The sequence below is a fragment of the Hevea brasiliensis genome, chromosome 16 (assembly GCF_030052815.1).
Source record: "Hevea brasiliensis isolate MT/VB/25A 57/8 chromosome 16, ASM3005281v1, whole genome shotgun sequence".
In the NCBI taxonomy this organism is placed as follows: Eukaryota; Viridiplantae; Streptophyta; class Magnoliopsida; order Malpighiales; family Euphorbiaceae; genus Hevea; species Hevea brasiliensis.
In genome coordinates this window covers 38,944,528-38,968,979 of record NC_079508.1, presented here as the reverse complement: position 1 = coordinate 38,968,979, position 24,452 = coordinate 38,944,528, and the positions used below count along the sequence as shown (strand labels likewise).

At 27.2% G+C, this 24,452-nt stretch overlaps 1 protein-coding gene across 3 annotated transcripts; it reads right to left on the bottom strand.

The window, feature by feature from the left end:
• Nucleotides 1–6,703: 6,703 nt before the first annotated feature.
• Nucleotides 6,704–12,476, bottom strand: LOC110648670 (TMV resistance protein N). Of its 3 annotated transcripts, none has more exons than XM_021802985.2 (6): nt 12,215–12,476; nt 10,808–11,474; nt 9,255–10,350; nt 8,854–9,129; nt 7,665–8,753; nt 6,704–7,556 (listed from the first exon to the last, which is right to left on the bottom strand). In XM_021802985.2, the coding sequence occupies exons 2-6, from the start codon at nt 11,323–11,325 to the stop codon at nt 6,891–6,893; spliced, it is 3,645 nt and encodes a 1,214-aa protein (XP_021658677.2). In that variant the 5' UTR covers nt 11,326–11,474; nt 12,215–12,476; the 3' UTR covers nt 6,704–6,890. The 3 variants fall into 3 exon arrangements, with proteins under 3 accessions (XP_021658677.2, XP_021658678.2, XP_021658679.2); XM_021802986.2 differs by having other exon boundaries at nt 10,808–11,547; nt 12,215–12,408; XM_021802987.2 differs by lacking the exon at nt 12,215–12,476 and adding an exon at nt 11,576–11,958.
• Between the last annotated feature and the right edge of the window lie 11,976 nt (nt 12,477–24,452).

The window sequence follows — 24,452 nt, the reverse complement described above, 5'->3', positions numbered from 1 at the left end:
CTCATATTCATTATAACTGTTTAATTTTTTAATGTATAACAATTTATAAATTTTAATAGATTGAAATTTTAATATTAATTCTCTAACTTTCTATTCTAATGATTATATAAAATTTATAATATTGTATTTATCATTTTATACATATTTAATTAAAAAAAAATATGAATTTGACCCTTAATAGAAAGAATCTAATTTCACCTCTGGTATAATAAAATTTTTCTTTAAAAAAAAAAGGTAAGTTTAAAGAAAAATGATACCTGACTAATTTTTATTTAAGTAAAGTATTTTAATCACTTCCAGAAAAAAATTTTTTTTATATCAAATGCTATTCTCTTAAAAATCAATAATTAATTAAAAATATTTTATTGATTGAAAAATAACAATAAAATTATCTTCATATTTATTAGGTTTTGATACATAAATAGCACTTTAGGTATTAAGTAGTTTTTTATGTTTAGAATTATAATTATATACAGTAATTGATCATGTATTAATTTATAGCATTGAATGATATAATTTAAAAAGATTAGTACCTTTTAGTTGGATTGAAATGGTAATAAGTTTGCTACTCACAATAAAATTATTTATTTTCATAATAAGTAAAAACTCTCTAATTTAAATATAAAGATAAAATAAATTTCTCAAAATTATTTACATATATGAATTCAAATGTAAAAAAATAAAATGATAAAAATTTATTTATAAAGAAAATTTTATTTGATTTAAAATTGCTTATCAAGTTAGAATAAAATTATACTAAAAAAAACTTCTATTAATAATTACAAATTATCAAAGTTTTTAATATATATTCCAATTATTACAGAAGATTAAGGGGTTTTTTATTTTAATAATCATATAAAATTTATTAAAATGCAATTTTCATTTTATGTATTTTTTACTTAAAGAAATAAATATGAATTTGACCCTTAGTAGAAAAAATCTAATTTCACCTCTGATAATTATGAAGTTTTTCTTTAAAACAATTAATTTTATAGAAAAATGACACCTGACTAATTTTTATGCAAGTAAAGTTAAGTTATTTTCTACTAAAAAAAAGTTAATCATTTTTAATTACTTCCAATAATTTTATTTGATTAAATACTATTTTTAGAAAAATCAATAAGTAATTAAAAACATCTTAGTAGTTGAAAAACATCAATAAAATTATCCTCATATTCGAAATTTATTAGGTTTTGATATATGAATAGTATTTTTGGTATTATGTAGTTCATTATGTTTAGAATTATTATCATTTATAGTAGTTGATAATGTATTGATTTATAGGATCAAATTTTGTAATTTAAAAAGTATTAGTGCCTTTTATGTCCTAATTACAATAAAATTGTTTATCTTCATAAAAATAAGTTAAATATGCTATCATATTTGAAAATATAAATGTCATTGATTAATTGTTCATTATGTCTTCTCCTTTTTTATTTTTTTTTTATTGAATTTGTAGATATAATTAATGGCTACTTTTTCTTTTTGCTAAAATTTGAAATTTAGTTGCTCTTTTTTTTTTTTTACATATTCGTTGTTAATCAATTTTATTGTGCTATGTTCTTTGTGTTCTGTTGGCTTGCATTACATCATTCTAGGTTATTCATTCAAATTAAATTGGTGGATTATTGAAGTTAAGTGGATATTCTCTAATTTTTTTTGTTTTATGTCAATTTCATTATCTCAACATTCATTTTCTTTTTGATATTTAAAATGGAATAATGCATGCTACGATTTTAAGTTTTGAATTAATTTTATTGGATTTTTCTATGTTTAAAATGTCTGTTGTTGTATCATCTCAATTTTTATACTATGTTATGGAAGTTAAATTTTATTATTATATTTCTTCTTTGAATTCTCATGAGGAACAAGGTGTTATGTAGAGTTGATTGTTAAGACTTTGGGTTGAATTTGATCAATCATGCCATCATTAATTTTCATAGTTTTTATTCTAGTTAGATTGTTTGATGGCTAAATTTTTTATCTTTGCTAATATTATATATAAAAAAATTCTTTGTCTTTCGTATGAGAATAGTTAAGGTGAAATTGGAGAGCATGGAGACTATTTAGATGACACTTCAAATGGCAATTAGTATTTCTTAATTTTAGTTTTGAATTCTATAACACTTGTTAATCATTTTAGTATGATTCTACAGGAAACATTATTAGATATTTCGAGTCATTATAGATTTTATGGATATTCTTTATTTTATATTTTTGTTGCTAAATTTTAATGTTTTATAAGTTAAAGTTTTGTCTTCTTCAGTTTATTTCTTATTTAAGGAAACCATATAATTTAAATAAAAAAATAAATCTAAAAATTAAGAACAAATAAATTAATCGATAATTCAATAATAATATATAATAACCAAAAACTTTCATGCAATTATTATAACAAATTGTATGCCAATATAATTTTTGTGGCAAAACCTCAATATTTTAAAATTATTGGTGATAAAAAATTTACCACATTGTGACTAATAAAAGGGGTAGGATATGGTGATATCCAAATGTTAATGATCAAATTATTTTTATAGTAACGGGACAAGTTTTGTCACTAATGAAGTTCTCATCCCTTATTTACTTACTAGTAACAAACTTAATGTTATTAACAATAGATATAATCCTGTTGCAAAAGCATATTCTTTTTTTTTTTTTTTTTTGTCTTTAATTATTATTAGCAACGATTTTTGTTGCATCTTGTTGTGTCGATAAATAAATTTTCCACTTTTACTCACTTATTAGTGACAAAATTTAAGTTATTAACAACAAACATATTCTAGTCCTAAATATAATCTTTTGTTATAAATGTGGCCAGCCACAACCATTTATTTATCATTAAATATATCTTCAACACTCACCTACTTAGTCATGACAAATTTTATGTTAATAGCAACAAACATAAACTTATCATAATATTGTAATATTTTGTTATTAATTATTTTTAGCGATAATATTTATCTCGTCCTTAAAAAGTTTCCTCACTTATATACTTGTTGGTGACAAATTGCATGTTTTTTTACGAGTTCAAATCACGAAAATAGCCTTTTGCAAATCAAGGTAAAGTTACGTATATCAACTCTCCCTAAAACTAGGAGTGTGCATTTGGTTTGAACCGAATCAAATCAAACCGAATCGAATTAAATTATAAAAATTAAAATTTAAATTTTAGAAATCGAACTGAACCAAAATGGGTGAAAAATCAAATCAAACCAAATCGCTCTATTTTGGTTCGGTTTGGTTTAATCGATCGGTTTTAATTTTTGATTGATTTTTTAATTTAGACTTGATTTTCAAGTTATTTGATTTAATTTTGACTTTGGTTTGAACCTAATAACCATTAATCAATGAAATTAAACAATTAATATATATATATATAATTAAATATAATTCATAAATTTTCCATAAAAATAAATCATTTAAAAATCGATTCGGTTCGATTTGGTTCGATTTGAATATATAAATTACTATTCAGCTCGGTTCGGTTTAATCGATTTTTTTCTCTTCAAAACCGAACCGAACCAAAATAACTGAAATTTTTATAATGTAAAATCGAATCAAACCGATTGAATTTTAAAATCAAATCAATTAAACCGAATTAACTCGGTTCGATTCAATTTTTATATTTGAACCGAATTTTGCTCAGCCCTACCTAAAACCTACAAGCGTGAGACACTTTGCTCTCTTTAGCATAGTTTGAGTCATGGTTAGGTGAAATCGAAATTAAACTTTTGGGTCCAGTTCCTTATAGTTTCACTTATCGACAATTTTGATAAGGTTCTGATTTTCGACTCCAACCATTAAAATTAATTTTTTAAATAAAAAAAATAAATATTGATTTTTTTTTAAAAAAAATTCATTGTATATTTTAAATTATAAAGATCATAAAAAATTTCATGTATTTATAAATGAAAGAAAATTAAAAGATATATATTATTAATTATATGAATTTTTACACGTATATGTTTTAATTATAAAAATAGTAAAAAATTTAAATAAATTTCAACTATTTATATTGGAAAAACTTAAAAATTATTTGAGCTTACTCTTAATTATTTGATAACTAAGATAAATAAGTATCATATTGGGGTGGAAGAATTACAACCCTCATAGTGTTCTTTATAAAAATCCTACCTTATCTTAATCTTTACTTATTTCTATTATGCCTTGATTCGTAAAGTTATTGTAATGACCTGAAAGGTAATATATATAATATAATATAATTAATTAATTAATTAATCATGATGTAGGTATATCAAAATTATGTTTTTTTTAATTTTTAATATATATTTAATATTTCATAAATATTAAAAAGATAATTATACATTTACAAAATATTTTTATTTTATATTAATTACGAATATTGAAAATAAAAATTTTTTTAATATATATAAAATTGAAAATTATGATTAAGATATTTATAAATACAACTTATTAAATGTTAAAATATTGATTCTAAAAATAATTTTTAGTTCATTAATAAACTTATTTAATTATATTAATAAGTATAATATTTAATTAATATATATTTAATTAATTTTTTTTATAATTCACTAGGTAAACTATTGATTCATTAGTTAAACCACATCTATCCAATCCTTCAATCGAATTAAACTCGAAGCTAAGTGTGCACTACGACATGAAGGTAACACATATTACTGAACAAAAGATGCCATCCTTTTCCAAATTTTAATTGTGAAATAACATAAAAAAAAATACAATAAATATCAAAATAAAAAAGACAATAATGTTTCCCAGTATTCCTGAAAACAAGCATGGCAATGAAGGTTTGTGTATGGCACTTTCTGCCAATGATACAAGCAAATGAAAGCTTCTGCCCGCTTAAAAATAAATACAAAATTCGTTACTTTCTGAATCTTTTGGGTTGTGGTTCTTCAGTAGAACTTCTATTTCCACCAGGCTTTGCCTTCGGTCCATCAAATAGGTCAAACTTTTGCCAAGTTATGGTCTCTTCCTTTCTTGATGTGTCGAAATCATCAGAGATGTCCATATCCTCGTTTGAAGAGTTATTGACGATTGCAACTTTTTAGTTAATATATCAATATTTGTGAATGATAATTATAAAAAATTCTTAAATTTAAAATTAATAAATATACATAATTAAAAATACAAACAAATAATTTAGTGTTTCCCTATAATTTTAATCTATCTTATTTTTATTTTTTTAATTATATTTAATCATTAATTGTGAATACGTTTATGGGCTAAAAATTTTCAAATATTTACGTTTTGTTGCTCTTTTTATCCAAACATTTTAATTTTGGATAATTAAATCAAATCTTTTAAAAGTTAAAAGAAATTAAACGTCAAATTTTATTTCAAAATTTTAATATATAAATTATAATTTAGTCTATGAGATTTGATAAAATCTATAATTTAATCCTTATATTTTCAGAATCAAGCAATTTAATATCTGAGATTTGGTAAAAGCTATGACTTAATCCCTCCGATCCAATTGATTACTAATTATAACAATATTATCAAAATGCTCATAACTTTAAATATTTTCTAAGTGTGATAAATAGGAAGCCGCAAATTTTCCTACCTCAATCTAGTTGTCACAGATTACGATTGAATCAGGACCCACCTCCATCCTCCAGCCCTTCCCCAAACAAAACCAAACCATTGGAAACGCAAATATCGAAGCTTTAGGAAGATGTTTCATAAGTCAAGTAGTAATTCGTAAACTCAACTCAATCGAAAACTTTTTTGTTTTTTTGGCATAAGAATTTTTTTTTTAATTTCATTCAAAAAATTACAATTTTAATGATTAAAACATAAAAAATATATATTGAAAAACTTAAGAGAAATTTTAAACAATTCTGAAAAATTCTTGACAGGAAGAATTAATATTGGGAAGAATAATATATTCATTATACTATTTAAATATAAAGTTCAACTTAAGGGACTATATCATAAGTTTTACCAAAGTTAAAAACTAAATTATAATTTACTAAATTTTAATTTGAGTGTTAATAAAATTTCTTTGATTTTGAAATACTCGGTATAATTATCTAACATTAAAAGGCTTGTATAAAATATCAATAAATACAAATGTTTGAATTATCCAACTAATAGGCCTTGTTAATAACTAAAATGTATATAATAAATAAAATTATTTGAACTTACTAAATTTATGATCATATTATTATCATTAATCATTTATTATTATGACTTTTTAATTTTTTAATTCTTCATAAATATATATATATATATATACCCACAAAGTTATGAAATAAGGCTATAACATAACAAATAAATATTTAGTATAATTACTATTAAAAAATAATTCTATAAAATTTGAAAAAAAATTATATAAATTTAAAAGTATTTTATATCTCCATCATTAAATCTCGAAAGTTATAATAAAAAAAAATTGTGAAAATTATGAACAAGAGTTTCCACATTTACAAGTCACGTTTTTAAAATTCAAATTATTTTTACGTTTTTAATTTTCTTTTTTTTGTTTTTAATTTAGATACTGTATTTTTATTATTTATTCTATTAATAATTTTAAAAAGTAAAAAAAATATCCACAGAACGTGCAAATAAGTGCCTAGGCAGTCAAAATACACGACCAATGCACAAATATCTTACCAATGACTCCCATTATTTCCATCTAAGCCAATGGGTGAACAAACACATGAAGGTAAAACATATCACTGAACAAAAGAAGCCATCATTTTCCAAATCTGTTGATAATAAAGATTTTAATTGTGAAATGAACAAAAACCATACAATAAATATCAAAATAACAAAGCAGCAATAAGGTTTTCCTAACATTCCTGGAAACAAGCATGGTAATAAAGGTTTGTGTGAGGCCCTTTCCTCCAATGATAGTTTCTGTCAACTTAAAAATAAATACAAATTCAAATCTTTCTAAGTCTTTTAGGTTGTTTTTCTTCTGTGGAGTTTCTACTTCCGCCAGGTTCTGAGTCATTAAAGTTTTGCCCAGTCGATCCATTTCTTGATGAGTCAAAATCATCACAGAGGATGTCCATATCCTCATTTAAAGAGTTGCTGATGATTGTTTGGTTCAACTCTTCCAAGTCTTGTGAATATACAAGGCGGACTGCACACTTCCTAATTTCCAAGTCCCAATCAGATCCTGGTTGGCCCCTAAACGAAACCTTAATGCGATTAAGTTCGTTCAGTGAGTCCTTGTCAAGGTATGAGCGTCTAAAGAGCAGCCAAAGGTGATCTGACCCAATTTGGGCACAATTTTTCACTAAGCTACAGGTAGGGAACCAGGCTCTTGCGTGATTGTTGAAGAGGAACTCACCTTTTTCATTCATAAAGAAACAAGCTAGAACAACATTTTTTGGCCTATGATAGTCAGATCTTCTATAATTGAAAGAAGCTAGACGTCGAAGTCTAAAAATAGCACACATAGCAAATCCCATCAGATCACTATCATTCCAATGCGGGAGTAGATCTATACTTACTGAAGATCCCATGCTCTGATTTATGAACCATTCTGGAATTTCACTTCCAGGAAGACAAACATCAAAACTGTTTGTTGGACGAGGAAGTCCCTGTACCATGAATTATAAGACACTTAGCATGAATGTGTGTGTGTGTGTGTGTGTGTGTGTGTGTGTGTGTTAGAGAGAGAGAGAGAGAGAGAGAGAGATGGGGAAGACCTTAAGATATGTTTTCAGCCATGTCCATGCCCAAATACTGTAGTTGTGATCATCAACCAATCTATGGCAATTGAAAAGATTAAATCTTGAACGCTCCGAAGTGCTCAACTTTAGAGGATTTGGGAAATTTTCCAGCTCAATACAATCATCTGCCCCTACAAATTCTACATTTGCTGGGAGATCTGGCAGTGATTGAAGCCTTTTGCAACCCTCCAAGTGAAGGGCTTCAAGCCTTGATAGTTGACTGATGCTCACGGGTAGACTAACAAATTCATTATCACTTAAATCCAATATCTTTAACGATGATAAGGAACCAAGATCACTCGGAACTACACCTTCCGGCAAATTGCAATTGCTTAGATTTAGTAATGTCAAGGATTGCAAACTTGACAAGGAAGGCAACAACAAAGACCTGGAATCTGCACTTTTTCTTGGAAGCAGAAAGTTGCTAAGAAGAGAACTCCATGGTTTAGGTGGTTGGACTCCACATCCCCGAAAAGATAATGTCTTGAGGTTTTTCAAGAGGGCAATGGAAGATGGCATTTGCCTCATGGCCGTCCCACTGATATCAAGTTCCTCCAAGCATTCCACATTTCCCAACTTCTCTGGCAACTGATCAAGTTTTGAGCAGCCAGAAAGAGCGAGAGTTTTAAGAGAATTGGAATGACAAATGCTGCTTGGAAGACTGACAAGGTTTTTGCAATTTGATAGATTCAACAGGACAAGGCCAGTGAGATGTTCAATTGACAATGGTAGTTCTTCAATAGCAGTCCCATCTAAATACAGCTCTGATAAGTGTTCCATATTTCCTTCAATTTCAGGGAACTTTTTCAATTTAAAGCAGCCAGAGAGATTAAGAACTTGTAAAGATTGCATTTCAATGCTGATGGGAAGCGTATGAAGGCATCTGCAATCTTTCATATTTAAGATGATGAGCCATTTGAGAAGCCAAATTGATGGGTGAACTTCTACTAAACTTGTACAACCTTCAAGAATTAGTTTCTCAAGGTTTGGAGCCCCAGTGAGATCAGGGGTTCTTATTAGGGCTTCTGAATGGCTGAGATTGACAAATTTTAACCTCTCTAAAGTCTGTTGAAAAGATAAGAAAAGAAAAAGTTAGATTTTCACCTTATTCCAAGATGAAAATACAAAGAAGGGAAAGACAAACACAAGGACTATATTATCTTACTATGGTTCCATTCCACAGTTGTTTGATGCAGCTGCAAGGCATGTCCAGTTCAACAAGTTTTTCTGGTTTGAAGCATAATGGCAGAGATTTCAAAGGGTATCCATGCCAGTCAAGAAGTCTTATCTCATTAGAAAGGAAATCTAAGCCTTGGGAAAGTTGTACACTCGAGATTTTGAGGAGTCTTAGTTTGCGCATCTTTGAGAAGGCTTTGGCACCCAAGTTTACCTCATTTTGTTTAAATAAGTTGAAAGTCATCATTTCAACTGCTTCTGTTCCCTGAAAATTGAAAGCTAAGGGTGAGCTAAGAACAAAACATGAAGAGAAGCTTACAAGAATCGCATAAACATATTCCTTAATTATGTTAAATGGCACACTTAAATGTGTCATCAAAATCCACTTACTAAATTTTCAGTTAACACATGATAGACATCATCATCAACCCATAACCTGCTGCGCTTTCCTGGCTCATCGGGTGATTCTTTCCAAACAATCTTTTGCCCCATTTCTTGCAACAAATCATGCATCCACAATCTATTATTGTCAACAATAGTTACTAGGGATTTATCAATGAGAACACGAATTCCAATAGCTCCATAAAAACCAAAACTGTCAAGCAAATTCATTACATAATCTTTATCCATCCCCTTGAAAAAACATGCAACATCTAGAAATATCTTCTTTTCTGTTGGTTTTAGTCCATGGAAACTTATTTCAAGTCTATCCAAAATTTCCCTTTCAGAATCTTCTTTTAGTCTTCCCAACGCACTTACCCATTCATCTACACTTTTACCATACAAAAAGCTACCAAGAACTTCAATGGCCAATGGAAGTCCTTGAGCATATCTCACAACTTCTTTGGACAGCTCTATGAAACCTTCCACAGGATGGTCACTCTTAAACGCTTTCAAACTAAATAGTTTAAAAGCATCATCGTGATTTAATTCCTCCATCTTATACACTGCATCTACATCAAGCTGAACAAGCAAATGTGCATCTCTAGTAGTAATTATGATTCTACTTCCTGAGCCAAACAAATAATTCTTTCCAACTAAATTTTCTATTTGGTCTGGTTTATCGACATCATCAAGAACAACAAGAACCCTTTTGCGACAAAGTCTATTCCTTATCATATTGCTTCCTTTGCCAATATCCCATATTTTAACATTCTCTTCCTTCAAGATTTCACAAAGAAGCTGATTTTGGAGAACAAGTAGACCATTTCTTTCAGAAACCTCCCTAACATTGGCAAGAAAGCTGCTAGATTCAAATTGATTAGATATTCTGTCAAAAATTAATCTAGCAAGAGTTGTCTTTCCAATCCCACCCATCCCATGGATGCCTACAATGCGAACATCGTCAGACCTCACAGCTAAGCACAAATTCAGTTTCTCCAGATGATAATCTATTCCAATTAGATTCTTAGGTGGGGCTGAGAACGCATGATTCAGTCTACCAAATATATCTTCAACAATATCTCGGATCAACTTCGTTTCATGCCTTCAAAATAAAAGGAATAATTGTCAGATATTTCTAGTAATAAAAAGAGGATAAAACGCTTGATCATGTTTGGTAAAACATAATGCAAATGAAATGTCATGCATAAAAAATTCAATAGAACAATAAACCGAAAGTTATTCCATGATAGAAAGAGGAATTATTGAATGAGTTTTATATCAGAGAAATTTAATTGTGGTCAAATTGGCAAGCCAAACATTATGTAAGTTCCATTTCCCTTTATGTTTATTAGAGAAAAACCTAGAGCTACATTAACCAATTTGCTTATTTCAAATGTATATTTGCAACATTGAGCATATAATTGACAAAACTGAAAAGATTTACTATAATTGCAACTTTCAGCTAAGGTTTGGATTTTTTTAGCATTAACCCATTTGCTTATTTTGCATGTAGACTGGCCTTTCCTATCATTTTCCTGACTTCATCGATATTATAATACCTGTTATGTGAATCCCATCCAGATAGATTGGCTACCTTTGTCAGAGCAACCCTCCACTTTTTAACCTTCTCTGCATTCTTCCCAAAATCTTCCTCATGCTTAGCAAAAGCTTTCTCAAAATACCCTTTTTGTTTCCGTACATCAGAAGGATCAACATTATAGAACACTGGGAAAATTATTTGTCCCTTAGTGTTCATGCACTCAAGAATCTTGACAAGTTCATCCAAACACCAGCTTGATGAAGCATAATTTCTTGAGAAAATAACAATTGAAAACCTTGACTCTTCAATTGCTTTCAAAAGTTCTGGAGCAATTTCTTTCCCTCTCTCAAGACTTGGGTCATCCCTAAAGACAATTATTCCTTTCTGGTTTAAAGCAGCATACAGATGATCTGTGAAGCTTCTGCGGGTGTCTTCACCTCTAAAACTTAGGAACACATCATATTTGCATTGAGGACTTGAAGAAGCTGAACAAACTGAAGATGAAGCAGAAGCTATTTGGATACTCGTGGAAGCCATCAGAGCTTACAAGTGTATTTACACCAGGTGACTCTTCTCCATTACACAAGCAATTTCTCACTTTCCACATCTGATTCTTGCGTGGTGGCTGGAAACCACTATAAATTGAGCAAACTCAAATTTCATCATCTGCTTCTTGAATGCATTGCCTGTAAATAAATAATAGGAAGGGTTACTAATGCACGAAGCATCCCAAGCTTTGGAGAGGGCTGAAACCGTGACCTGTAAGTCACAAATGAAGTAACTTTACCATTAAAACCGAAGCCATCTCAAGGAGCGTAAATACCGTTGTTTTTTCTTTCTATTTTGTGCATGTGTGTGTTGATAGAATTATTCATTGTTAGTGTCATTTAAAAGAATAGATGCATAATTGAAAACACAAGGCAATGGAGATCTAGCATGGCAAATCTGATCAGCTTGGAATTCTGTGTCATTCAGGTCTCTTTGCAGCTGTGTTTCGACTACCATAGGAGGAGGAGCTGAGACGCAGACAGAGCCAGAGCTTGAGAACAAGTTAAATGATGCTAGCATGCAGGTTCTTTACTCTAATACTCAATAGCTGGTTCTTTTATAGAGACCCTTGAGTAGCTAGTGGAGATTAAAGGTTCTTTTAATCAAGTTTCAAAAGCCTTTCTGTGAATTGCAGCAGAAGATTTCTCATTTGAAACCAATCTTGAAACTATCTTGTACGACCAAAAATAAATATGGAATGGTTTGCCAATAAACTTATTAAACTCTGTCTAGATCTCAAAAGAAAGAAGAATATAATAACCAGATGCAATTGGCAATATAAAGTGATAGAAAATGATAATGCAAGAATAGATAAGCTAGCAAAAGATAAAGCTAGAAAAAACAAGTAGATAAGATAAAGTGTGGATGCAGTGCTAACCTTCAGAAAAGGAGCCAAAAGGGGAAAACAGATGAGGGTTCTGAGTCCAACTTAAAGCTCTTTAGTATTGCAGCAATTGATGGACACTCTTTTTTCTTTTTTCTTTTTTTTCTTGAATTACATACCTCTGAGATCAGTTTCAGTGCTGTAACAGATTAAAAGAAATGCTTGCCATCTCCCATTTTTCGTTTTTTTTAGGTAAGTGTTTTAGGCCAAGAGGGAGGGACAGACGCATTTACTTTTCACTGTTCTTTAGCCAGTCAAATCAACAACTGTCCCTAGCTTAAAAAATAAGCAGAAAAAGTGGTTCCAGGCTTCTAGATTCCAGGACTTTTAAGATTAGTAAAGTTTTTCTCCAATTTATCAATAATTTGTTTCACTTTGATGAAAAAAATTAAAATTATTATTGATGTCTTGTAACTGTTAAAACAGAAAACTCCATCATATAATAAACTTTGTTTTCTTTTTTTTTTTTATATTTATTTTATTATTTTTAATTTTTTTTTTATTTTTACAAAATGCGTAAATGTGATTAAAGTTAAAAAGTGGCAATAATAAAATTGATAAAAAAAAATATGGTTAAATTTGATATACTTTTAAATTTTTCATATTCACCTCTTTCTTTTTCTTTGAGTTTTTTAAGTAGCATCTCCTTTTATTTTTAATAATCTTTAAATATATATATCATTTTAGAATAAATTTATATTTCTCTTTCATCTATTTTTATTAATAGATCTAAATTTTATCTTCTTTTTTAAAAGAATTTAATGTATTATCTTTTATAAAGATATGATATTTTCTCTTTTATGAGGATTTGCTATTTTCTCCTTTATAAGAATTTATTGTTTTCTCCGCTACGAGAATCTATTTGCTTTGTTATTTAGATAAAAATATAATAATAAAAAATATAAATTTTCTTTTCATGAAAATATCGAAGTTTCATAGTTTTTAGGTCAGGCTTTATATATAGAAAGATCAAGTTTGTAAATTACTATCAAATAGAGCGTACTTCTCGTTGAATGGTCAAATCAAATATTTTATTAATATGATTAGTTACTTCAAATAAAGATAATTACTATTATATTTTGTATAAATAATTTATATTAAATTTTTTTCATGTAAAATTGCAATAGCATGAAATTTTACAGTTTAGATTTTTATTTTGTTTTCATTTAATGAAAATTCTATTTTTTAATTATTTACTAAAATAATTTATATATTTTGAAAATAAAAAATAAATAAAACTTAAACTAATAGAACAAAACTAGTAGAGATAAAACGGTTATATATATATATATATATATATATATATATATGGAGAGTTTTAAGAAATTATTATGTAATTTTGTGCGATTTTCAAGTAGAGTTTCGAAGTTAACATTTTGACTAAAAAGGTAATTCGATGTTACGCTCCGCTAGCAATAAAAGAAAATTACCTAAACGTCATTAAGGTAAATTACAGTTTCGTTCTTGATGTTTACTAAAGCCTATATATTATAGTTCCTATACTTTTAGAACCCACTTATTTTCAGTCATTAATATTTTAATAAATCTACATACTTATCCCTGCTTAGATGTATATAGACACCAAAATGTCAAGATTACTTTTTCATTTTTTTAATTATAAAATAATATGATTTAATAATAAATTTTCTAATTAAATTTTTTAGTTCAAGTATATAATATACTTATAATATTGATAAAATAAAATGATAATATTATAATTAAAATAATAAATATTATAAAATTTGGGGACTATTTTATAATAAAATTTATATTATAAATTTATAATATTATTTTGATAATTTCGATATAGTTAATGAAAACTTGGATGGAAAATTAGATGAATGGACTAATCTATAAGTTTATTTAAATGTTAAAGGCTAAACAAGTAGGTTTTAAAAATACAAACTAATTTCAATTAAGAGTAATTTGATATTATAACGATGATATACTAAATTTAACTAGCTATTGAAAATCAATAAATTATAACAATATTATTTTATATACAAAAGGTAATAGAAAATTATGGACAAAAACAAATAAATTGCAAGTATTTATAATGAAAACAAATAATATGAAGCACAAGTTAGTAAAAAAATACTAGTAGACTGATAGTCTCTTTTGATCCTAAACTTTACCTAAAATGTTACTTGGCAGCCCCACATTTAGTTGCAGCCCATTTGAATCTAAATTTTATAGTGTAATTATTTAACCACTCATCTTTACGTAAAAAATCGCTTAACACTTTCATCTTTAATTATATCATATTTCTTGAATTTTATAAAAGTATACCTATTAAACTTTGAAATCCTAATAAGAAAAACGGATGAATGTACATTGAATTAGACTATTAAAGATAATAAAATATTATTATTAAAATTTACATAATTTGTATAATTATAAGAAATAATAATAGCTGCTCTAATTCTCTCTCCTCACATCATCGAAAAACTCTATCAAATTGAGCACTGTTGATCAAAAACATGAAGATAGGGTTGAGAAGAGTTTATTGGAGCCTACATCGCATGCGTCGATAGTCAGAAACAGGCGATATGGCCACTTGAAGATCTTATTCTATTACGCATCTGCAAGAAGGAAACATGCCCTTGATGTCCACATTGTCTAATGAGATTAATATAAGTTAACATTAATGTCCATGTCAAAGCACTTGTGAGTCACCAATTACAAAGGGTTAAATGGTTACACTTTTATAAAGTCAAGTATCAAATGAAATGCAATTAAAAGTGATGGTGTCACACTTTTGTGCAAATGTTAAGGCTTAAATAGTTATAATTTCATAAAATTTAGGCGTTAAATGAGATGTAAGTAAAGGTGGAGATGCCATGTTATTTTTTTCACAAACATTAAGCGTAAAATGATGTATTCGGTAAAAACTAGTATATATATATATATATATATATATATATATATATATATATATATATAAATACAAATGAGGGGGCAAACTCTTAAATTGACATAAATACCCTTAATTTTTAATTAGATTTTAAAAAATAAATTCGCTTCTACTGGTGGCCACCCAAAGAACTCACGAGAAAAAGAATGAGAGAGGTAAAAAAAAATTTAGAGAGATGACTAGATTTGTTCGATTATTATAGTAGAATTTCAAAACTTAATAATGTTTTTTAATTTGATTTGGACTACAAAAAGAACTCTTATATAAATAAAATTCTTAATATAAACATTTTTCTTTATAATTTTGAAAAGCCACATTTTTTCACAACTTTCCTCTCCCTATAAAATATTTTTCTTTTTCATTCAATATTTATTTTTAAATAAATTAAAATACTATTTTCATATTAAATTTTAATTAAAATTTTAAAATTAATTACATTTATTAATTGATTATTATAATAGAATTTTAAAACTTATTAATACACCATAATGCTGATTAGATTACAAAAGGAACTCTTTTATATATATATATATATATATATATATATATATATATATATATATATATATATATATATATATATATATATATATATATATATTCTTTATAAAATATAATTTTGAAAAATCATGTTTTTTTTATGACTTTGCCCTTCCATATGTAAAATATATTTTTTTTCATTATTTATCTTTTTAAATAAATAATCTATTATTAACTTTATCATAATGTACCTATTCACAATTAAATATTATTTAACAATATTAAATTAAATATTAGAATATAATATTATAACTTTTTTAACGTATGAAAAAGAAAAAAAAAATATTGTCCTAGTTCTTAATTCGTTAGCATTTTTACTCATATCTTAAAGAGGTACAAAAGTGAATTCACTCTTAATATCATTTACACTAAAGAAAAAATTAAAAACATATCGAATCCATTGCTAATCAATTTAGCAATTGACGGTTGTGATAAATTTGTTATTATTAACAATCAATTTAACTACCAAAAATGGACTGCAAATAGTTACCGAAAATAGAATCGGTTAGTAAAATAATTAAAATTAAAAAAATAAAATTTTTGATTAAAAATGATTAGATACAAATAACAACCGATACATAATCAGTTACAAAAAAAAAATGGTGCCTTTAGTTTAGCAATTTCGCAATCGCTTTGTGAGTCAATTGCTATTTACAACCCATTTAATAATTGATTGTTGGTTGTTAATTTAAAAAAATTAAATTTCTACAAAATAAATAAAAATTCTCATAAATAAATTATTCTAAAAATTACTAACATAATGAAAAATTAATACTACAAAATTAATGTAAAAATATTATCAAAAAAATTATTATTATTAATAAAAAATAATAACAAAATTTGAATACAAAAATAAATTTATAAGACAAATTAGTAAAAATTGACATATATAAATTATAATAAAAAATTAAGAAAAAAATAATTAGTACTAAAAATTAGCACTACAAATAATTTACTAACAAAAAATATATGAACAAAAAGTAAATTATAACAAAAAAACAATTTAAATAAAAAGATAAAACCAAAGAAGATAAAAAAGAAATTAGATGAGAAAGAAAGAAAAAAAAGATGAAGAAGAAAGTAGATGAGAAAGAAAAAGTTGATGAAGAAGAAAATGAGAAAAAAAAAAAGATAAAAATGAAAATAGATGGAAAAAAAAAAGATATATATGATAAAGAAAATAGATTAGAAATGAAAAGATGATGAATAAAATAAATGAGAAATAAAAAGATGATAAGGAAAATAAGAGAAAAGATGAGAAAGACAGAACAAGAAAATAAATAATGGGAAAAAAAATAAGTAGTAGCTTTTACAAACAACTTAGTAATCGATTTTAGTAACCGATTGTTGGTTGTTAATTTTTTTAAAAAAATTAGGCTGAAATTTTTAGGGAAAAATTTTGTAATTAATTTGTAATTGGTTGCAAAATCAGTTATAAAATCAGTTGCTAATAGCAATCAATTCACAAATGGAATGCAAATCAAAAAATAAAATAAAAAATTAGGTTGAAATTTTTGGGGTAAAATTTTACAACCGATTCCCTATCAGATGCTGTTTTATTCAGTTGCAAAAATAAATTATTATTAGCAACTAATTCACAAATCAATTACAAATAAAAAAAAATACAAAAAGTTGAGCAAAAATCTTTAGAGAGAAAATTTAGCAACCTATTATCGGTTGCTATTAGCAAATAAGAAATCGATTGCAAATTTAAAGTATTTTAAAAAAAAGACTCTAAATTTAGCAATTGATTCGCAAATTGATTGCTATTAATAACTGACTTTTGCAGCGACTTAAATCGATTGTTAATAGCAACTTATTTTCATAACTAATTGCAAATCGGTTGCTAAATTTTAGAGCCAATTAAAATAACTCTTTAACTTAGCAATTAATTCCCTAAATTGATTGTTAGTAGCAACTAGTATAATTAAAGGCAGACGAGGCGAGCCGCCCTTCTACCAACTCGACTGATATGCCTGGCTTGGCTTTCCGAGAGGCGACACCTCATGCTGACAAGGAGTGAGGTGACACAGGCGAGAGGCCACACCTTGCTTCAATGCAACAGTAACTATTTTTTTTTTAATTTTTTAAAACAAAAACTAGTAAAACCCTAAAGCCCACTTAACTCTCTTCCTCGTGACACTCTAGGTCTCTCTCTCTCTCTCTCTCTCTCTCTCTCTCATTGTGTGTATAATTGTGATTTGATGAATGGAATTGAAAGAATTGATAATGGTTGAAGTGTTGAATTCTTGACTAATGAGTCCAGTTAGGTTAACAGGCCATAAGTTGAATTGTATTGCTCCAATTGATGTGAGACTATTAGAGATGAAATTAGGGTCATAATGCTACAATTTTGATGAAGAAATCTTGTCCAAAAACTGACCATAAGTTAGTCTAAAATTAGGTTGAATCCGGAATTGGTGCCCTGATTCTGAGGAGAATTGACCAAATGAACATTACATGTTCAAATGGTCATAACTTTGTGTAGAGAGGTCTAAATGACCTGATTTTTGATCCATTGGAAAGCTTAGACATAGTAGAGAAACTTTCATGAAGAGCAGAAGCCTAAATTTTGACCATAACCAAATCAAATTGCTAACCAAATTTAGCTCACCAAAACTGCTAGAACCCTAATTTGCACAAAAAATCTGAAAATGACCAATCCGGCCAGTTATGGCAAAAATACCATAACTTGAGCTACAAAACTCCAAATGGAGTGATTCAAAGAGGAATTAAAGTAGACACATTAAAGAACAACTTTGATGAAGAAAGTTTAGCCAAATTTCCACTGTAGATTGGTTTAATGGAATAGTAAACATTGGTGACCAAATCTGAAATTTTGGAATTAATTCTAATAGGCCTTGAATTTTAATTGACAACCAATGCCAACAAATTTGTCACCTAAAATGTGGTATGACCATGTGTTTAGAAATGGTATACCTATTAATTATGAAAAAGTCAACATTTTGAATGAATAGTAATGTGCATAATAACCATAATAACTTCAAATGCAAAGAATCTAACCTTATAAAACTTTGTAAGTAAAATTAAATATGCTAAATTTAATTATTGGATTAATTAGTAGAAATGAGTTGGAAGGATATTGAAACACTTTAAATTATGTATTTCAGTTGAAAAGGAGCCCTCTAAGAAAGGGAAAAGAGTGAACTAAGTCAAGGCAAATATAAGAGGTTTGTTTACAACAAACTTAAATTCTTAGTTTCTATTTGAAAAACTATTTGAATAAATGTTGTGAACAATTTTGGATTATTAACACTTTGAGAATTTTATTTAAGAAATAATGTATTGCCTACTTTGTAAATGAAAACTTTGAAATGGGAAATGATTTGTGATTTGTATGAACTATTTAAGTGATGTGATTTGAATTTAATTTTGAAATTACACTTGGCATGACAGTTCTATTGTATTTTTCTTCCATTTATGGAGTTGAGATTGACTTTATTCCTCCCTCTCTGGCTTGCCAGTTTGAGGTTGAGATCGAATGAGTACTCATATAGCTAGCCCCCTCTCTCATTATTTGGTTAGTGAGGTTGTAGATTGCTTTGTCATGGTGTACAACACGGCATTGATCGTGAAATTTTGTGTCATGACCTAAGTTGTGTAATTATATAGCAACACTATTGTTTACAAATTATTTGATAAATTGTTGTTAAAAATAAAAATATTGGCATCGGTTTTGTGAATTATGATTGTGAAAAATTTTGAAATTCGATTTATTGATGAATGATTATATTTTAGTGATTTTAGAAATTATTGTTGTGCACCACTTAGTACATTACTCAGCGATGTCTTTTTCTTGCTGTCGCAGATAGGGAGAAGGATAAAGCAGCAAAGTGAGCTGCTATAGCTGCAGTAAAACAAATTTTGGGATCTTTTACCGGTAAAATATTTTATACCCTTATACATTTTTTTTATGTAAATAATTTATTCATATGTATCTATAGAACCGAATGAGCAGTTGTACAATCAAAATTGTAATAATATTATTTTGTTCTCTTTTTCTTGAATTGAGAATTTTATATGTGAATTGAACTGAATTAAATGATATTGAGATTTCTTAAAAATGTGTTGGTTGAGTTTGGATGTGTTGATTTAAATGGAGTTGTGGGTATTATATGTATATTGGGAGTGTTTTTAACAGGTTTTGAAGAACTATTTTCTCAATTTCTATCCGGCACTCTGTTAAAATTTTTATAAAATTTTTGAAATCCCGAATTAATTAAAATTTGAATTCATGACATAAACTTCAATTAAAGGCTTTTTAATAATTATTCAACATTACCTTACACTTTAAAATGAATAGAAATCGGTTTAAAATCCCTTGTAGTATATTTAATGAGTTATCGATAGGCGAAGTTCGATAATTCATTAGGTATACTACGAGATTATGTTATACCTTACAGAGGAGTAAGGTGTGATAAGTTTACTTTTTCACTTGTTATTCTTGTTAATTTGATTAGTTTTACTTTTTATCTTGTTAATTAGACATTAGTTGTTGATTAGTTGTTATTTTATATGGGCATTATTAATTTATTGTTAATTTGATTATTTTACTTTTTGTTCTCGTTAATTAATTATTTAATTTATATGGGAATTGTTAATTTGTTGTTAATTAATTTACTTTTTACTTGTTATTCTGGTTAATTAGTTGTTAGTTTGATCAGTATTACATTTTTTTTCTTGTTAATTAGACATTAGTTGTTAATTAGTTGTTTATTTTATATGGGTATTATTAATTTATTGTTAATTTGATTACTTTGCTTTTCATTCTTGTTAATTAATTGTTTAACTTATTTTTTTTATTCTTGTTAATTTTTTAGTTAGATTATAGATGGGCGATAAGGGTAATACAACTAGATCTTCTACTAGCAGTAGAAGAATAAATCTAAGATGGGCACACGTAATTCAAGTTAATGAAAATAATACCAATGATCTTCAATGCATGTACTCTATGAAAGTTTATAAAGGAGGAGTTAATAGAATTAAGCAATACCTTGCTGGTGGTTACAAAAATATAATTCGGTATCCAAAATGTCTAAAAGATGTAAGGAATCAAATACAAGAACACATTATTAAAAAAGGAGAGCAGAAATCAATTATGAATATGGAAAGATGACCTGAATTTGATGATGTCGAAGTGCTGGGATTTGATGAAAATGAGAAAGAGGAAGAGTTGATGCAAGAAATTGGCAATGAAAAATGAAGGCAAATAATTAATATTAGTGGCACTGGTACTAGTGCTTTAAAAAAACCAAATTTCTACCACCACAAAACAGTAGAGGGCCTATTGACAGTTATTTTTCTCCTAAATTGGCTGTTGTGGAAAAAAAAAAATGAGGTAAACTACTATTGATGAAAATAGTCTAGCTAAGAAGGAATTAAGGGAGTGTGCTTATGTTGCCATAGCACAATGGATGTATGATGTGGGAATAGCTTTTAATGTTGTGAATTATTTTTAGCTTCGGGGAAATGATTCAAGCAATTGGAAATTATGGGAGGGAAATGAAACCTCCAATTTTTCATGAGGCTAGAGTTCGGTTACTTAACAAGAAAGTGCAGACCATAAATGTTCTTTTTGAGTCTCATAAAGAAGAATGGGAGAATTATGGATGGATAGATAGAAAAGGGAGAACCTTAATTAATTTTTTGGTTAATAGTCCAACGAGAAGCATATTTATTAAATCAGTTGATGCAAGTGATGAATTAAAGACAACGGTATTGTTGGCTAGTTTGATTGAGAAAGAATTGATGGAAATTGGTCCTAAAAAAGTAGTTCAAGTCATTACAGATAATGCATTAAATAATATTGCAATAGGTAAAATTTTTATTTAATATTTTCTATGAAAGAAAAAAAAAATCATTTTATTTTTATTATTAATGAAATGAATTTTCTACTTGTTTATGATTGGGAGAATGTTGAAAGTAAATTTTCCTTATCTATAGTGGACTCCATGTGCAGCCCATTGTATAGATTTGATGTTGGAGGATATTTTTAAGATCTGTGTTTTCAAAGAAATATTCTGTAAAGCTGTTGACCTAGGGTGATGTTGGTAGGGCAGCTGAAGTTTCTGAATCTCATTATGAATCGAGATCGGCTGCAAGATCCACACCAGTTGAAACTCCATCATTTCAAACGCCTCATCTAATGAGAGGTACATCCTCTTCGAAAGTAAATGATGATGAAGAGGAGGAAGAATTTGTGATGGCTACTGTTGAAAATGAAGATAATTTTGGAAATCTTGATGATAAGTAGTTTTAGTTGTAAGTTTTTTATGTACTTTTTGCATTTTGTTTGTTATGACTTATAACTTATTTCTATTTATTAAAGTCTGAACTTTTATAATTTACATTTTTTATTCTATGACTTATGACTTTTTTTAATTTTCTATTCATTATGTACAATTTTATAGCATCACTTTTATCTTATATATAAGCTGAAAATACAGGTATGAACTATTTCTTTTTCTAACATCTCTTATTATTATTTGTGTTATTACTTATACTATATATTTTAATTTTATAGCGTCATACTCTCACTTATATCTTATACTTAAGCTAAAAAAGCAAGTATGTACTATTTTTAATTTCTCTTATATTACATATAGACATAGTGTAAATAATGTCTTTTTTTTTTTCTTTTTAGTATGATTTTTTACTTATCAAATTAGTTAAAAGTATGAATTTTTATGTTATAAGTACACACACACATACACAAGCACACACGCGCGCGCACACACACATATATATTTATAATTTAGGCAATTAAGGTTATGGCGCCTTGCTTCAAAAAGGCACTTGCCTCACCTCTCGCCTCTCGCCTAAAACCATGGGATACTTTGTTGCCTTTTACCTTGATAACATTGGTAGCAACAGATTTTAACAACTGATTTCTTAATCGGTTGTTAATAGCAACCAATTTTAAAATACTTAACATTTTTCTAATATTAATTAATAATCGTTTAGCAACCAATTATAAAAATCTGTTATTAATAGCAATTGATTCTTGAATCGGTTGCTAAATTTTTAAAAATTAACTTTTTTAAACAAAAAAAAATCAAAATCACATGTCGGTTACAAAATTGGTTGCTAATACTAACTAGTTTCAGTGGGTTGCAAAACTTTTTTTTTTTTCAAGTGTTAAGTATTAATATATTTAATTAATAATAGAGAGATAATTTGTAAATAAAATTGTGACAAAAAAATAATGATTAATTTCTAGATATTCAATATTTACTAAAACATAAATTTTAATTTTTTTTTATCATAATTTTTATGATTTAGAAACCATCAATTATTATGAGTATTGAATTATAAAATTAATAAACATCTAAATAAAACAGTATCTATGATTTAAATATTAAAAAATATAAAATATTTTTAATAAGCTATTATAATTTTTTTATTGAATATTGATTTTATAATCTTAATTAAATTAATATTAAAATTTTAATTTTAATTTAAACAATTAAATTGAATAGTTAGCTATGTACAAATAAAATTTTTATATATTATGAATCATTTGATACACGTGTAATACACATATATTAAAGATTAGTATATACAAAAATATGAATAAAGAGGCAAATTTACAAGCTAACTAAAATATCTTTATATATTTATATTATTGACAAAAATATTAAATAATACAAATTAAAATTTTTATTTACTGCAAATTCTATTTCAAAAATATTTGTGTGTATCCTAACTGATAAGTAATTGTAATTAATATATCTCTAACTCTCCATGCGCTATCTTATAATTTAATTAAAATTATTTATATGTGATTTTTAATGCTAATATAACTCTAAGGCCACTAATATTAATGTGTGCATGACATTTGTGAACAAAGCATATGAAATTGTAGTATACTTGATCCTGTATTAACTTATTTAAACAAAGGAATGTAATTTTGAAATGGAAAGCTTTTATCATGCCAAGGTTGGTAGACATGGAGATATTGGAAACTTATTCTCACCTAATCGTGCCACCTCATCAACCTCAGTATTATTGGATTTATTTTCTAAAATGTAAGTCTAACGTGCTAAATACTTTCATCAAATTTCATCACATAGTGAAAAATATTTTAGCTTACCTATAAAAGTGTTCCAAGCAGATTGGGGTGGAGAATTCTAAGCCTTAACTAAATATCTAAGAGATGATGGAATAACCTAACGTGTTTCCTATCCATCCACACATGAACAAAATGGGTGTGCATAACAAAAACATTGCCATTGTGTTGAAACTGAATGTGTATTAATGCACCATTCATCTCTCTCCACCAAATATTGGACTTATTCATTTAAAATTGTAGTTTATACCATAGGTCATTTGCCTTCTATAAGAACCAAACCATCCAAACCATATAACATTATATTCACACACAGTCCAAATTTTGTTGAATTAAAAGTTTTTGGCTACTTATGTTATCCTTTACTCAAACCATATGTTAAGCATAAATTGGATCCCAAATCCACTTCATGTGTCTTTCTTGGTTATAGTGAGTTACACAAAGGTTATTTTATTTAAATTATCATCCTTATAAAATTTATGTCTCACGTCATGTTGTGTTTTATGAGGAGGTGTTTCCATTTGAAGACAGCCATAAAGTTGCATCATTCAGCCACCAAGACTTGTTGGAACAAATTGCCATAACCAACAATTTTATTCAGCTACTTATACTTCCTGCTAATCTCTCTATTCTAAGTAACTACTCACATCCATAAAATCCCACATCACCAAGAATTTCCTTAACCAATC